At 35.8% G+C, this 16,008-nt stretch overlaps 1 protein-coding gene across 3 annotated transcripts in view; it reads left to right on the forward strand.

Moving 5' to 3' along the window:
- The window catches only part of LOC136039386 (uncharacterized), a 103,332-nt gene that overhangs the window by 28,487 nt on the left and 58,837 nt on the right, over positions 1-16,008 (forward strand). For all 3 annotated transcript variants that reach the window (XR_010620432.1, XM_065723069.1, XM_065723068.1), the window contains exons 5-7: positions 3,195-3,861; positions 7,912-8,066; positions 15,494-16,008. The exon at positions 15,494-16,008 is cut by the window's right edge and continues 750 nt beyond it. Coding sequence is in view for 2 of the 3 variants with exons in the window: in XM_065723069.1 (XP_065579141.1) it covers positions 3,195-3,861; positions 7,912-8,066; positions 15,494-16,008 (1,337 nt within the window). In the remaining variant the exon portion in view is untranslated. The remainder of the gene's footprint in view (positions 1-3,194; positions 3,862-7,911; positions 8,067-15,493) is intronic.

Raw genomic sequence — 16,008 nt, forward strand, 5'->3', positions numbered from 1 at the left:
AGTAAGGAATATTTTAATAGAGCCATCCACAGCAGCTGCTCAAGATGAATTTATTTAGTAAATAAAACTTCTATAAGGGAGACTTTGCTCTTCTATTTTGTGACAAAACGCATGTGGCTAGCGATACTTGTACTATAAGTATTTTAGTCTGGTTGACTCTTTGACAATAATAAAATAAAACAACAAAGGCTTGATAGTCTCTTTTTGTCAAGGAATACCAGGGTACGTGGATGCCCATTTAAAGGCATGAGGATAGAAGGTAATTCATGAGTTCTGAAACTTCAAAATTCTCTGTTATTTCGTCGGATTTTTCATTTTATTTTTTTTCCTACCTGAGTATTCTTGTTAAAAGTTTATCCTAATTGAACGGACCCTAGCCCTCCCCTTTTTTAACTTGCTCAAAAATTTCTTGAAAATTAAATGAATTATAGCTTTTAAATTTGATCAGGATAACGACCACTTAGTTAACTTTTCAACCCCTAACTAGTACAATGGAAAGTGTCGTATTTTTTCCTGGTAAATCGATTTCTCCTAAATCTTTGATCTGTTCTTTTTTATTAATTTTTTTTTTCAAGGCTAAGATATGCTTCAGTTTTATTTGAAGATATTTTGTCTCAACTTGCAAACATTTTTTAAGCTTTTTGGAAGAAAAGGTTGATGGAGTCTCTAAAGGCTAATGTTGAAAAAATATTATTGAAGAGGCCTAAAATGGGCAGTTCTTGACATCTTGCAGGTATACGCCTTCTCCTTCTTCTTAGAAAGTTCTAATTGTCGTCCTGTCTAGACTCCACGCGACAAGAGTAACTTGCGGTGACCCTGATCGTACTGACAATCCTCGCTGAGAAACTTTTAGTTTACAACATTCTCTAAAAAGAAATAATCTGGTAAACAGTTGCTCTATCGAACATCAGAAATAACCCCCAGAATATTAGAACTTCTTCTTTTGAATATTGAAACTTCTCTAAGATGAGTCTCGGCCGTTTTATATTCGTCCTAAATAATTGCCCGGATTAGTACTAGATTAATGACTATTTAGATGCGATAGTTCTTAAATTCTTTTTGGTTAAGAAATCTTTACATCTTAAAATTATACACTGTACTTTGATTGGCTTTCAAAGTATCACCTCATGGTAGTTCCTGAAACGCAAGATAATCTGAACTTTATAAGATGTGTGTCAGTTTTACTAATGTAAACTCCATACCAGGGTGTGTTTGTTTTCATTAATCAATGCTAGTAGCATACCATTGTTGTCTGGTCCTCAAAAATCTTGCTCAAATAAAAATTAGCGTGATAGCCTAATAACCCTAAGATAGAGAGCTTAATATGTCAATGGGTTTTGCTGTAGAAATTTTAAGTCTTCTTTTTTCTTTTTTTGTAAATATGGGACAAAACATAAAAGATAAACTGTCGAATATAAAATCAAAAAGAAAACCAAAAAAATGCATTTGTGGAATTAAAGGGACAAGGTCAACGGGCCTAGATGGACTTTCTTTGCAACTAATGAGAAAAATACAACCAGCGATAATTGAGCCTCTTACGGTACTTTGAAACAGAAGCTTTATTGAAGATATTTTCCCTACTAAGCTACAAGAATCATAATTAATCTCACTTTTTAAAGGAGGAGACCCAACAGTAATTGATAACTATCGACCAATCAGCTTACTTCCAATTTTTTCGAAAATATATGAATAGCTTGCTGCATAAACAATCTGATAAACAATATGGATTTCTGAAAAACAGACCCACTGAACTTGCAATTACGGATCTTATAATGAATATAAAAGAAGCGCTAGATGATGGTTTATATTCCCTGCGATTTTTCTAGATTTAACAAAAGCTTTTGATTGCGTTGATTTTGACATCCTTCTTGAAACACTAGAAGGATATGGGATAAAGTCGACGGTTCTTGAATGGATTCGGTCATATTTAACAAATAGACGTTGTAAAATACTTGCTAATGGTATCTTATCAGATTCATTCTATGTAACTTGTGGGGTGCCCCAGGGATCAGTTCTTGGACCATTACTTTTTTTAATTTATGTGAATGAACTTTCGGCTGATATCCCCTTTGCATACATAATAAATTTTGCGGACGACACAGTACTATTTTTAACGCATAAAAACCGTGAGCAACTAATTACAAACGCTGAAGTTTGCCTCCAGGCAGCAACTAAATTCTTTGAAGAACGGTTGATTTCCCTTAATACAAAAAAGACGAAGTACATCATCTTTAAACGTGGAAATGACCCAGTTTACGACAGCAAGATAAATACGGCAGACCATGATGAAATTGAACGAGTTCATCACATTAAATATTTAGGTATAATAATTGATGAAAAGCTGGTTGGGCAATCCACATTAAATTTCTTTGTATGAAGCTGTCAAGAGCTGTTGGCATTCTCCATAGACTGAAATTTATTTTTCCTCATAAAATATTACTGATCCTATATTTCAGTCTTTTCCACGCATATCTTTTATATGGAACAAGCATTTGGGCTTCAAATTATAAGTCAGAATGGAAGCAAGTTCAAATTCTTCAGAATAAAGCTATACGTGCAATTTGCAAGCTTGAGCTTCGTCTGAGTGTGAAGGCGTTTTTAATAAAACTTAAGATATTAAATGTGGCTCGACTCCGAGAAAAAAAGATTGCCGAAACTTTATGTAAAGTAAACACAAATACCGCACCTGAGTCGTTTATGTCGGCTTTTCGAAGGAATGATGAAATTCACCAATATGATGCTCGACATGCATCGCAACTAGTTACAGAAACGAGACGTCTCGCGTCATCTGGTTTTTCAATCAAATTTACCGGACCGAAAATATGGGATTATTTGCCAAATACTCTGAGAAATGCTAATAACCTACCAGTGTTCAAAAGTAAGATTAAAAGCTTCTTATTGGAAAATATGAATTAGATCCTAACTTCTTCTACCGATAGTTCTCTGTGTTTTGTTTTATTAATTTACGTTTATTTCTTTTCTTTTCTCTTCTTCTTCTTTTATTTTCTTACCTTATATTTCTTTTCTTGATGAATGAATGAATACTGTCACCCGTTACGGGCAGTGCTCTCTCAGGGTGTAGTTAGTTTACAGTGTGTTTTGTTTTTTTGTTAATAAACAAACTGAAACTGTTTAATACTGTTAATATTTTGAATATGTCTGTTTTCCAGTTTTAATTTATCTTTCATTCACAGCCTCATGGGAGCATCCTGTCTCGCCCAAATACCATTTAATCAGATTATTCGCGGTATTTTTGTTCTTGACCTGCCAGACCTTCCAGAACAGCATAGAGGTTTAGTTACACAACATACATCAACATCATCTTCATCCACCATTGAAGACGAGGGCTATAACACAAGACCAACGACACCTAGCACCAAACCAATGGATTTTTCGATCGACTGGGAAGACGCAGCTAAAATACAAGCTGATGGCAAAGTGATAAGAAATGTTGATGGGTATCTATTGAAAATGATAAAAAACGACGTTGATGTCATTATTGATGATGCAATATTTGAGCGATGTGTTCGCGCTCTTTTAAACGGCCTTGAATCTGAAGTATTTCAATATGCTAACGAAAGAAAGAAATTTTCCCTTTCCCCAAGGCTGACATTGTGTGGTGTTCGTGTCATCATTTTTCAAAGGGTTTGCAATATTTTGATCAATGTCGGCAGTTATGTAAGAGAGCTATGGGACAGTGTACACTATTCTCAATATGAGATAGGAAGTGTCAAAGAAGCTTTTTGGAAAGCAATGAGATTCCAGATTAGTATTATGGGTAATAAATTGCCAGATTTTGAAAGAAACAAGTCTCTGGTTCAACTGACAGCATTTGCGAGAGATATGCTTAAATCTTGTAAGGTTAGTCAAGCCTTTTTTTTTTTTTTTTTTTTTTTTTTTTTTTTTTTTTTTTTTTTTTTTTTTTTTTTTGCTTCGGTTCCTTTGTTTCTGTTTCTTTTCCTATTCGTTGGATCGTTTGACATGCAAGAAAAAGGAACTATAAAAAAAGCTATACACATAATGTTATTTGTAAAATGTGTAACTCAACCTTATTAGCAGATCTTGTTTGAAAATTTTGTGTTTGAAGCTTATTGACATTTTTGCGAGATATGAATACTTTTAGATAATAAAAAGTGTTCATGGAAGCATTTTCAAGTACGGTTATCCACATCATCCATAGAACAAGGATGTGTGCCTCCTATAAATCAAGGAGGCACACTCGTGCCTCTATAAAGAGGCGACACACGACAATGTTAAGCGATCTTCGGTTCCAGTGGTCGCAGACGGATGGGGAGGGATGCATTTCGTAGCCCGAGCTCCAACTAAGAAACCTGCAAAATTTCATCCCCCTCCAACTTTTCCTTCATGGGGAAAATATGGCCGAAAGTTTCGACCTGTCAACCCAAGCCCCCCTTTAACGTTGTCCGATCGGGCTGAAATTCACAAGTTAAGGTCCCCTAGGGCCCAGGAGCTTATCCGCGAAATTTCAGCTTGATCCGATAACTCCTTCCCTGTTTTCCAGAAACCACGCATAGCCACTTAAAATTCATTTACTTTTTTTTCTAGACGCCTACAGGTCACATCCGACATCGGATCTGGGTGTACGAAGACTCATTCGATGCGGAATTCTCCGAGTAATTTTCCTGGAAAGTTTCGTAGGAAAATCTTAACCCCCCGAAAGTTTCGACCCTCCAACCCCCCCACCCCTTTTAACGTTGTCCGATTGGGCTGAAATTCACAAGTTAAGGTCCCCTACGGCCCAGGAGCTTATCCGCGAAATTTCAGCTCGATCCGATAACTCCTTCCCTGTTTTCCAGAAACCACCCATTAGCTATTTAATTAACGGATTTCTCTCCATAAGAGCCCATGTTAATTTGAAATTTTTAAAAGCTATTGAGAAGTTATATTTACACACATGCAAGTTATTAGCTCAGTTGGTAGAGCGTGAGACTTTTAATCCTCGGGTCAAGGGTTCAAGTCCCTTACGGCGGTTTTTTTTCACAACATCAAAAAAATTTTGATAACACCTGGACAGCTTATCATTTGAGAGATAACAGAATATTAGCTTCTTATGAGCAAAAGAAACATTTCGGTCATTCTATCTATTTTTTTTTCTATTTTATACAATGATTTAAAAGCGGGGGGGGGGGCGGCAGCCACCCAAGTTCCTCTCCTAATTCCTGTACGAGGAGTACAGGAATTATTAAATTACATCCACCATGGTTTGTAGAAAAACTTACAGAAATAATATGAAAAAAACTTCGTTTTCTTAAAGAGTTAAAGAGGCTGCGTCCCAAAGTCGAACCTTAAAACGTACAGGAATTAGAAGAGGCAGTTGGGGGGCTGCCGCCCCCCAAACCCCCAGCTTTTAAAGACTCTATTGTACAGGTTTTTTTTTTTGGGGGGGGGACTTCATTGTTACTAATTACTAGTTTCGGCGCAATGGTTCTCCTGTCCTCTTGTGTTTAACATTTTTCGAAGTTATTCCATTATTCATTCATTTCAATTTTTTGTTAATTAAAAGAGGGCCTTTCCGAAGCCAAGAGCTGGGGGTTAGCAAAAAAACAAAAAACCTGTACAAAAGAGTCTTTAAAAGCTGGGGGTTTGGGGGGCGGCAGCCCCCCAACTGCCTCTTCTAATTCCTGTACGTTTTAAGGTTCGACTTTGGGACGCAGCCTCTTTAACTCTTTAAGAAAACGAAGTTTTTTTCATATTATCAAATTATAAAACGAGAAATCTTTCAACTGTGGTACAGTCTTATTATTTTGAAGTTCGTGTATCTATCTTGGAAAGACATTATTCCCTGTAGTAATTTAGTAAGTAATATATGTAGTAAGTTCATCCCTTTAGGATAAAACGTTCTTTTCTCTTTTAAATGTCTCTATTTTTTCACGTGTATGAGTAAACGTTGCCAATTCCTGACAGGAATTCTCCATGACAATTGGCTGGTATAGCTCCATGGCATGTTGGAAACATATCGGTAAATTTGGCATTGGTTAAGCTAAAATTTGAAATTGTTGGGCATTTCTTTGGCGTTGAAGTTGTGGCTGTGGACTTCTAAATTTGTACAAACCTTGAGATTTGAAAAACAATCTGGTACACTGCATTTATCTAATGTCAAAGAAATAGTTTTGCTTTTAAAATAATTTTAGCCCTATTATATATTTTAGTAGTACATTGCATTTCTAAGTGTCATCCAGAAAATAATTAATTGACTGGAAAATAATCTTTTATCCTATTTTGAACTTTCGAGGAAATGTAATGACCTCGTCCCAGCATTAGAATTGCAAAAATATTACCGACTCTAGAACGTTTCCATCGTCAATTTATTTTTAATTTAAAGGAAATTATATGCTAGGTTGCCATTTTGCAGGGAAATATACCCATTGCTCGGACTTGTTAAGATGCTGATTGAAGACTAGTGGCTTTTTCTGTGCATTGCATAGTATGGCAAATTTATGCAAAATATATATCTAGCAACAGACGTATTTCATTTGGATTAATTTGTGGATTTCCCATGAGCAGCTGAAACGGAACACGAACTTTGTGTAGGACGAAATTAGTAACTGTCGCGAAAAGATCACCTTGGTTGTTTTTCCAGTCCCTTTAAGTTGGGCCTGAGGCTGATGTGGCTGTGGGGTGGGAGTAGACTGAGCAGAAGAAGAAGAAATTGATGCAAATATAGTTCTGATAGTTGAAGTCAGTAACGACGTGAACAGGTGAAACTTGAAGATATACAGAAGAAACTGCATGGTCAAGGTTCGACTCGTAACTTGAATGGTATGTGTAAGTGTAATCAAGATTTTTCGGCTAGATCCTAAGCCAATCCTTCAAAATACGAGACAAAATAGTAGTACACATTAACGAGGCATGAGTAAAAGCACAGTCAAAAGCTCCTGTAGTAATACAACACTTATCTAACTGGCAAATCTTTGGGCTCGTCAAAAAATGTTTTTACAAGCACAATCCGTCACAGTTCGAAAGCAAACCTTTTATCCCAGGAAGTTGGACTAAAACTCCACTATTAATATTCCGCGAAAGTACAGTTTGCGCGAAAGTACAGTTTTCTGAACACGGAGAGGCACTGTTAGAGGCGTGATCGCATCACCCCAGCGAGAGCAGAGGGCCTAATTGGAGCACTGTGAGGCCAGATGCCCGGTCTTATGACACGAGAAACAACGCTTTGGGAGATATACAAATGCTTGTGCAGAAAACTTTTCGTAGACAATTTTCACAGACACTTTCAAGAACAGAGCCTGGTTTTGTTTCGGCTCAAGGTAGACCTTGAACACCCGGGACTTTCCGCACTGTGAAAATTTCACGTTGTTTGGTACAAGAGTTTTGACTTGATTCTCATCGTATTCAGGCACTAGAACTTTCAGTGTGTGCTTTAATGAGTCTTCTTTTGATATTCTACAACCACTAATTTGATACGTTCAGACCGGGAAAAATGATCATGTATCTATGACCATCCTCCTCGGAAAATCTTAACATACGAAATGATACTTCTCTAGTTTATGGTATGTCAGTAGCTCGCCTTTTCGTCAAATATTAGCGGTCAGACGTATCCTAATGAAAGACAGATAGAGAAAGAGAGAGAAAAGATAGATATGCATAAAGACGATTGTGACTTAATCATCGAAAGACATCGGAAAGAGAGAGAGGGGGGGAGGTATCTTACAGCTGTCGTTTGATAACACTTTGGCCCTGCTCGAGCCAAAATTGTTGTTTCGGGAAAAAGGACGGCGATAAAACTGTTGGAAATAGAGAAGCAAATCTGGAAATAGAGGTAAAAATTATGAGAGAGTATGAGAATGAGAATGATTTTCTATACGCCAACAATGGAATTAACTTTATCGGGCATGGAAACCATAAAATATTAATTTTAAGTTGTACTTTTTCGTTTTTTAGCTATTTAGTTATTTGTCAGACATTGCCAAAGCTGAAAATACGTCTGACCTGAAGCTGATATCTGAAATAAACCGAGCTACAACTCTCCTCACGGGAACAAGCCATCTAGAAGCCTTCTTGTTTTTGTTCATTAATTGTTGTCAGGTTTTCATTAGGTAAGTAGTTTTTTTCCTTCTAGAAGTAGGAGTAGAATACGTTTAATACGTCAAGACGTATGTACGAGTGTACCAATAATGTGTCATGCTTAGCTTGATTTATGTCAGTGATGTTTATCGATGTTTTTAACAGATGTCAAATTCCAAGGAGTCGGTCAGCCTTTTTTTTCGTAGTAGAAAAGGCACACTTGCACTTTGAAAGGACCTGGCAAATACAATGGTTAAACAGAATAAAGACAAAAAAAAAATTAAAAATGAAATGCTAAGTATGAGTATAACAGCAGCACCACAAAATGTTCAGTGAGAAAGAAAAACTTGTTCAGATGCATCTATGTCACTTACTGTTTTCATATCAAAAGGCAAGCCTTTCTATTAAAAAAACAAAAAAAAACAATATGAATATAGTGTAAATTTATTACCCACAAATAGCAAAAACAACACTGTAGAATACAAAAATTGAAGAGAACAGAAAGCAAAAAAAAACACAAAAATAACATTAAATACTATAAGCAAGAAAATTAAATTAGCCAACTTCAGGAAACATCTTTAGCGCGAATATATTGCTTGCTAATCATGGTTGTAGCATTGGCTGCAACCTATTAGAGATTGAATCACGCCCCATTTTAAACTAAATCTTAAAAGTACAACTTCTCAGAAACCGTCTAGCTAGAATCATTTTGAAATGATGTTGGTTCCAAAATAATAAGTATTTTTCAGTTATAGCAAAATAGCAATAAGTATTTATTGAAACAATTTTTTTAGGATTTCGTAAAAGGCGCCTAAAACACTTCTAAGATGACGTCAATTCGAAATAAAAAGGACGCCGTTGAATGGACATTGTTTAGTACTTGAAACAATAGACATATAATCCCCTTACTTTGAGCAACAAGGAAAATCTTACTTTTGCATGGGCAGCACCACAGCTTAGATATACAATACAGTTATGAAAACTCCTATCTTATCTATGAGAAGTTTTTGGTAAAGAACTCTGAACTTGGCGCCTCCTTGATCGCACTACAATACCATGGACGGGAACGCAATTTTGTTTTGTTTGTCGAATTGCTCCGATCTTTTAGATTCAAACTGCCAGTTTCCTGTCTCCAGCCGCTAGCATCGCTACCACGCACTGTATCCCAAAAAATAAATCGAGTTTTCATAACTGTATTGTATATCTAAGCTTTGGGCAGCACTGATGTGTCTCCTTTTTTTCTTTTTTTTCCCCAAGGATTGATCGTATCGAGCCAGTGGTCGTAGAGCATTGGGAGATCTTTTATACGAAAATCTTAAATATCAAAAGAGATTGTGTCACAACAAAGTAAAGTTTTCTGCCCTAAACACCAATTTTTTCCCAAAGAGGGTCAAAAATCTGGAGGATGGACATTTAAAACGGATTTCTAATGGTCTAAAACCCTTAACCTCGTGATTAAAGTTCACCATCTTGATTAACAAAGAAGGCTAAATTTTTGCAAGGGTGGCACTGGTGTGTTTTGATTTTATTTATTTTTCGTTCTTTTCCTCTAGTCATTTTACTGGACCGGTGGTCAGAATATTGGGAAATGGCTTATTTGAATCGAAGTGACAGTATCTAGCGTCGTTTATAAGTAACAAAGTAGACTCGGCCATGGCATAGTGGCATTTTTGCCATTTTTAATGAACAAATATTAATTTTTGTCAAAAGAGGGCCATGAGACGGGGGAATGTACCATTTTAAGATATCTAACCGTTTGTACCTTTATTTAATGAAAAAGATCGTACCACAAAGTACTTTTTTCTGCCAGAAAACAACTTTTTAGGCCAAATAGGGCCGCAGTTCCAGTGAGGGAAAATTCTGAGACAGCCAATTGACTGAAAGCTACTTAAAATCTATCTACAAAATCAAACCCTTTCCTAAATACACCTCCGCCCAAAAATTCTAATGCTTATTTTAAGATGTCTACTGCCATCCTGTGGATGCTCTAGCCAACACTCGTCAACCTGCTCTTCTCCTTTCCAATTCATTTTCTAAAGTGCTCCAGTTTCCCGGCAATAGCTCCACCACTTGCTCTTCTAGAGGGTACATAACTTTGGTGAGCTCTGAAAAATTTCTTGTTTTCCATGTATTTTCGCGTTTCATGAGCTCCATGAATTTTAGTATATACACGTGTAAAAGCATGCTCTTTTTAGCTACTCCGATGAACTACAACAACTACTACTATCAACTCACTGCATCACCAAGCTGCCTGAGGCCAACACATTTGCGTACGCTCCTCCCCCATCCCAATCTAGTCTAAGTTACCCTCTTTACACCCTCCCAAGAAGTCCTAATTTTCTTTAGTTCCTTTCTTAAGAACCCTTCCCAATCCCATTCGGAACGACCTTTTTTTTTTGGTCCTAAAGGGTCTGCTAAAAAGGAGTATCTTTAGCAATCTGTCATCTACCCATCTCAACCTTTCTCTCATTATAGTTTTAGAAACTGAAAAAGACCCACATTTTTCTCGTACAGCTTACTGTTTAAAATATGGTCAGTCAGACCGATACCCAAAGGAATATTTAGACAAATTTTTGGGAAAAGTTCTAACAGATCTTACTACGTCTTTTGAAGTACTCACGTTTCTGGACCCTTCTTGACAACTGCAATCACTGTGGCTTCCAATATTCTAGTCTTGGTTTGCAAAAATTATCTTCCTATTCTTCCAAACTTTTTTTGATTGTGAAAAAAACCCTGGGTATTGGATATTTCTACTTTTAAAATCTTCACTTTATCTATCATCTTCGCTAATAATACTACTCAGGTAAGCTATCGGTTTGGTCTATCTTTGGGTAACCTGACATCACCTCTTCACCTTCATTTATTCTCAGTCGAAGCGACTAAATTTTTAAACGTAATCTTTACCCTGAAATCTCAAAACTTCCAAAAAACTATTCATTTTGCAAACATTTTCATTTAGGACACACAAATTGCAGCATAATCTAAGTCTAGGAAAGTTTTACTTTCCCGTTTGATTCCATGCTCTCCCTTAGTCTTTGCCGGCTTCTTTAGAACAAAGTCCATAAGATGATTCATATAATGGGGATAGGACGTAACCCTGCTTAACTTCATAACACGAGACCAGCTTTTAATCTCATTCCTTACCTTAACCGCAGCAATACTGTTCTCGTACATAGCACTAATCACTTTAATGTATTTATCTGGCATACCAGATCTAGCATTTTATTATTAATACCTTCCCAGCCTAAAAAAGACTTCAACTATAAAGCAGCTTCTTTATTCACCATGAGCCATACACCCTGCCTACATACGCCATCCTTCCTGCCTGAGTGAATAAATTCTATTTCGCCTAATTTCATGTTTCCTATCCCTGGAATTTGAGTTTCTGAAACTTCTTAAAAGTTCAGTTCACAACGTCTGAGTTCGTCTGTCAAAATGTCATTACGATTGTTTTTTCTATTTTTTTTTAATCTCGCAACAGTCCAAGTTACAATTTTCACGCTATTTAAATCATTCAGATTATTATGGCCTCGGGAAAATTAAGGGGTCCTAACCAGTGCAGGACAGGGATTAATACATCTTTTCATGTCTGCAAGAAGCGCTTTAGCCGGCATAGTAGTATGTACAAGGGCATATACTGCTCTGACTGACACCCTGCACTTTTCAGTCATAAAATAAGCGATTAGCATTCTATTATTAATACTTTCTTAACCTAAACAGTACTTAGCAGGTTTCTTATTCATCATGAACTCTACTCCTAAACATGACTTAGATATTGTTTAACAGAGTCAAGTAGCAATTACTGTTTTCTTTTATTACATAATATTTAAATATAACGCAGAGAATATAAAGTCATAAGAAGTTGTAAATGAAGTTTCTAACAGGTCAGTATTGGAGTCTCCTAAAAGAATAATTTCATACTTCCGCATATTTCATACATAAGCTTGTCAAAAATTCCTAGGAAAGAAGTTATTGACCCACTTGGTGGGTAGTATATTTTTTCAATAATATTTTTCTTGTGGTAAATCAAAATTTCAAAGAAAACAGACTCAAAAACTCCATCCAAATGCTTACACAGATCACTACGCAAAGTATAATCCAGGTAACCAGCAATATAAAATGCTAAGCCACTTTTTTTTCTCTCCAATCTATTTACAAACTCGGAGCTATGTCTGGAAATGTCTAAAAGCATATCATTGCCCTTGTGGAGTCCAATGATCTGAAGAAAAGAATTAGCTATGAACGACATCAAATTATTCAGAGAAGATCAGAGCCCTTGAATGTTTAAATGAAAAACTGAGAAATTAATAGTAGAATTTACATTTTTGGTCATGTCATATATATAAACACAATTTGTAGCGGAATTACTAGTCAAAGATGAGATATTAGGTGGGGTCCCAAATGAGTTATCAGTTAAATTTAAAACATTTAGAGGAGTTTTCTCAATCAGTTTAAATTGAATAAGAATAGAGTTATCATAACTAGAGTAATCATTCTCAACAACTGTCATTTATAAGAAGTGGATGCAATAAAAATCGGAATATAATCAAAGAGGGATATACAGAAAAAGGAAAAATGAACCGATAAGTAATAGAAAATGATTTTTAAAATCATCAAAGAGCAGAATCATGATATGAAAAAAAAAATCATATCTACCAAGCCCAAAAGTTTGGAAGAAAAACAATGATATTGCAAATATAAAAATAAGAGAGAGAATTTAGTAACCTATTGCTGATCCATTGTATACAAAAAAAGAATTCAAACGGAAGATAGAAAAGGGAAGTTGCCTCCCAAACTAGTTGGGAGGTAGGTAGAAGATAAAACAGTGGAATTTTGGGGGAAATGCTGAAAGAAAGAGACAGTGAAGTAAGAGCAAGATTAAACGTATCAGGAATTTATAAGGAGCATATAGCAAACATGGAAAGAGCAGAACATTGAAAAAGAGCGCACAGAAAGCATTCAAAAGACTGGGCCAAAACTGACCCATTAAAGTAGTGGGCAGTAAAATAACCAGAAATATACCAATAATATAACGCAGCTGCGTAAACAAAATAAAATACGGACAGACAAATGGAAAGGAAACAACAAGAAGAAAGAAAATAAAGCACTGAGACGCATAATTAGCGCTGAGACTGGCAGAAACAGATGCTCAATTAAGATCAATATCACCTTTAGTCGCTATCTTACGGGGACTGATATGATTAGTTTTGATAATTATGTTGCCGTCTACTGTCCAAGCATTTCTTAAGCCTAGCTTAGTCTTAGCATAGGAAAGAAGATTGAGTCTGTTCTTAGTCAGGGATTTATTCACTGAAATACGTGTGCCCTTCAAATTCTTTCTGTTTTTCAAAATGGTTGATCGAAGCTTCGGGTTGGAGAAAATGACGACGATTGGACAAACGGAAGTGTTAGTTTTCTGACCAATCCCGCGGGCTGGGATAATGTCATCAGCTACTAGTGGGACTCCCGAGAATTTCGAGCTAGTAAACTCAAGAAATTTGTTCTCTATATTTTCTGGAATCGAAACGTCCTCGTCAAGTCGAAACATCATAATCTGATTATTTAGAGAACTCTGTTCAATAGTGTCGTTCAGACAAATTAATTTGTCCTCTAGGTTCACCATAGTAGTCTGAACTTCTTTACTCATCGAGTCTACGTTAAGCACTAGCTGCTCAAGAATTTTGAGCTGGCTTTCCATTTCAGCTAACTTTGTTTTAGCCATTTTTTCTAAATCAAGAGACAGGCTGTTATGGATATGATCCTTAATCCCTTCAATTACTCACTTAGACTGCCCGGGTGAGACTGCAGAGAGATAGCTTTCGAAACTTCGTCGCTAATTCTCAGTTCCATGTCTTTTTCAAATGTGCGAACCAAAGATCAGACTTTCCTTTTAGTGCATTCAGGTGGTTTGCGATTACAATAATTTGCTCTTCTATAATCTCTTTAGAGAACTTAATTTCACTTTCTGAGCGTGTTTTGCGAGGAGGCCCTTGTCATCTTTTCCTCTTTTGCGCCAGTCCTCTTTTTCGCCATTGAGATGGTGGAGGAGTTGTTAGTAGTAGTAGTAGTAGTATAGTCTGAGTTGGCATTCGTAAACGTACCCTCTTTTATAATTCTTGTAGAGCATAAGTTCTTCCCCCGTAGTAATGGTAAAAGTAAGGGCTGGGAATAAGATTACTGATAATGCGCTTTTTATTCGTAATTTTTTTTATACTTTTGTCTCATGCTTAATGTGTGAATAAATCCAAAATCCGATGAGCCTCTGAATTCCAAATTCCATATAATAAGCTAAGTCTGTTTCTTATCAAGGATAAAAAAAAAACTTGATGACAATCTTTATTTGTTCTTCTCTTTATGTGCAGTAAATGATGATAGCCTGCAAACTCCTACTTGTCGAAAGGCCTTAGAAAAGTAGTTATACCTATCGGTTATTTTTCCATGCTGTTTTAGCATTTAAGAGTGGCTTAATAAATCGCACGTTTATGTAAACGATTTAGACTTAGAAGGAGGGTCGTGCTATAAATATGGAGGAATTCTTTTCGTCACGACAAAATCAAAAAGTACATGTCCTTATGTATTTTTTTTATTATTATTTGTGGGAGGGAGTCATTCTAGGTACCCTGTGATTTGTTTTAAAATAAAGATATTTTCTGGTGTGGCTATATTTTTGTAATATCATATATACTGGTTTAAATTTTTGAAAGCTTGAAGCCTGGATTAGAAAATTTATTGGTTCCACTTGGGCTAAAAAAGATTTTTTGAGTTTTTTCGAAATCATGGTTTCTTTCAGCGCTTGGTCTTGTCTCATGACTTCGTCCGATAAATTTGATTGCTTAATTGTAATTTGATGGCCTAGTTTGACCGGGGCTTTACATTTAGAGTAAAATATTGTCAGATTTAACATTTTACCAGTTTTGAGGATCTTAATCTCAAAATGGTTGTCTTTTACTCTCAATTTTTTATGGCTAGTAATTTCTTTCATTTTTTTTTCAAAACTGAGGTTACATGTATATTTGTTCTTGGTTGTATGTGATATCCATATGTTACTTTTAATTTCCCCCTTTTCAAGCCATCTTTTGATGCTATTTTGTAAGCTTGTCCTTGAAACACTGATATTTTTATGGCTATTTAAAAAAAAAAATACAAAACTGTTAATGAAAGTTTACTTGCTGAGGTCACATCTACACAAAGTCATAAGGTCACATTATCAACAACGGTACAATAACAATAACATTGTTGTTAACAGTCAATATTTTGTTTTATTAGTATGAAATACCTTTCACTCAAAATATCTGTCACTCACTTAGTTCAGGGTGTACCTAGTGATTGTGTACTGTATCCCGTATACTTGTGTCTCATGGCTCGAGCGTTACGAAAAATCCTGGGTAGGAACCCTGGCGTTTCACTATATTTTGTAAAGTGTTTAGGTTTTAGTTCCTAATTGTTTGTGTTTTTTTAGGAATATAGGCGCTTGTATATTCGGAAGGTTTGATTCTCATATAAATATACTATCAGAAAATGATGAGCAGCTTAGCGATTTTGCGATTCCTGTTGATATTCTTCATTTTATAAGGAAGCTAAGCCAAAATACTTCACTATTGAGAGCCCTCTCACCCAACCACTCTCTTTTTATTAAAGATGATAAAACTCCTCAGCTGAATGTCTTAACTAGCATTGAAGCGCTCCAAGGTTGTGAGGAAAATGCAAAAAGTATACTTGAAAAACATGATTATCTGTTTAGAGTGGACATTGCTTTAGATAAAAGTGAATCTCCTGAACTGAAAATTAAGGCTCAACAAACAAGGCTTATGTTCTTTAAGCGAATTGAGGAAGAAAAGGAAAAGAACAAAGCAGAAATAAAACGGAAGAAGCTTCAAGAATTCAAAGAAAAGGAAAAAGCAATGGTTGAGGATCTTGAAAGAAGAAAAAAAGATAAAGATAAATATCATTTCAACTGTTTAAACCCCTTTGTAA

Source organism: Artemia franciscana, chromosome 19 (assembly GCF_032884065.1).
Source record: "Artemia franciscana chromosome 19, ASM3288406v1, whole genome shotgun sequence".
In the NCBI taxonomy this organism is placed as follows: Eukaryota; Metazoa; Arthropoda; class Branchiopoda; order Anostraca; family Artemiidae; genus Artemia; species Artemia franciscana.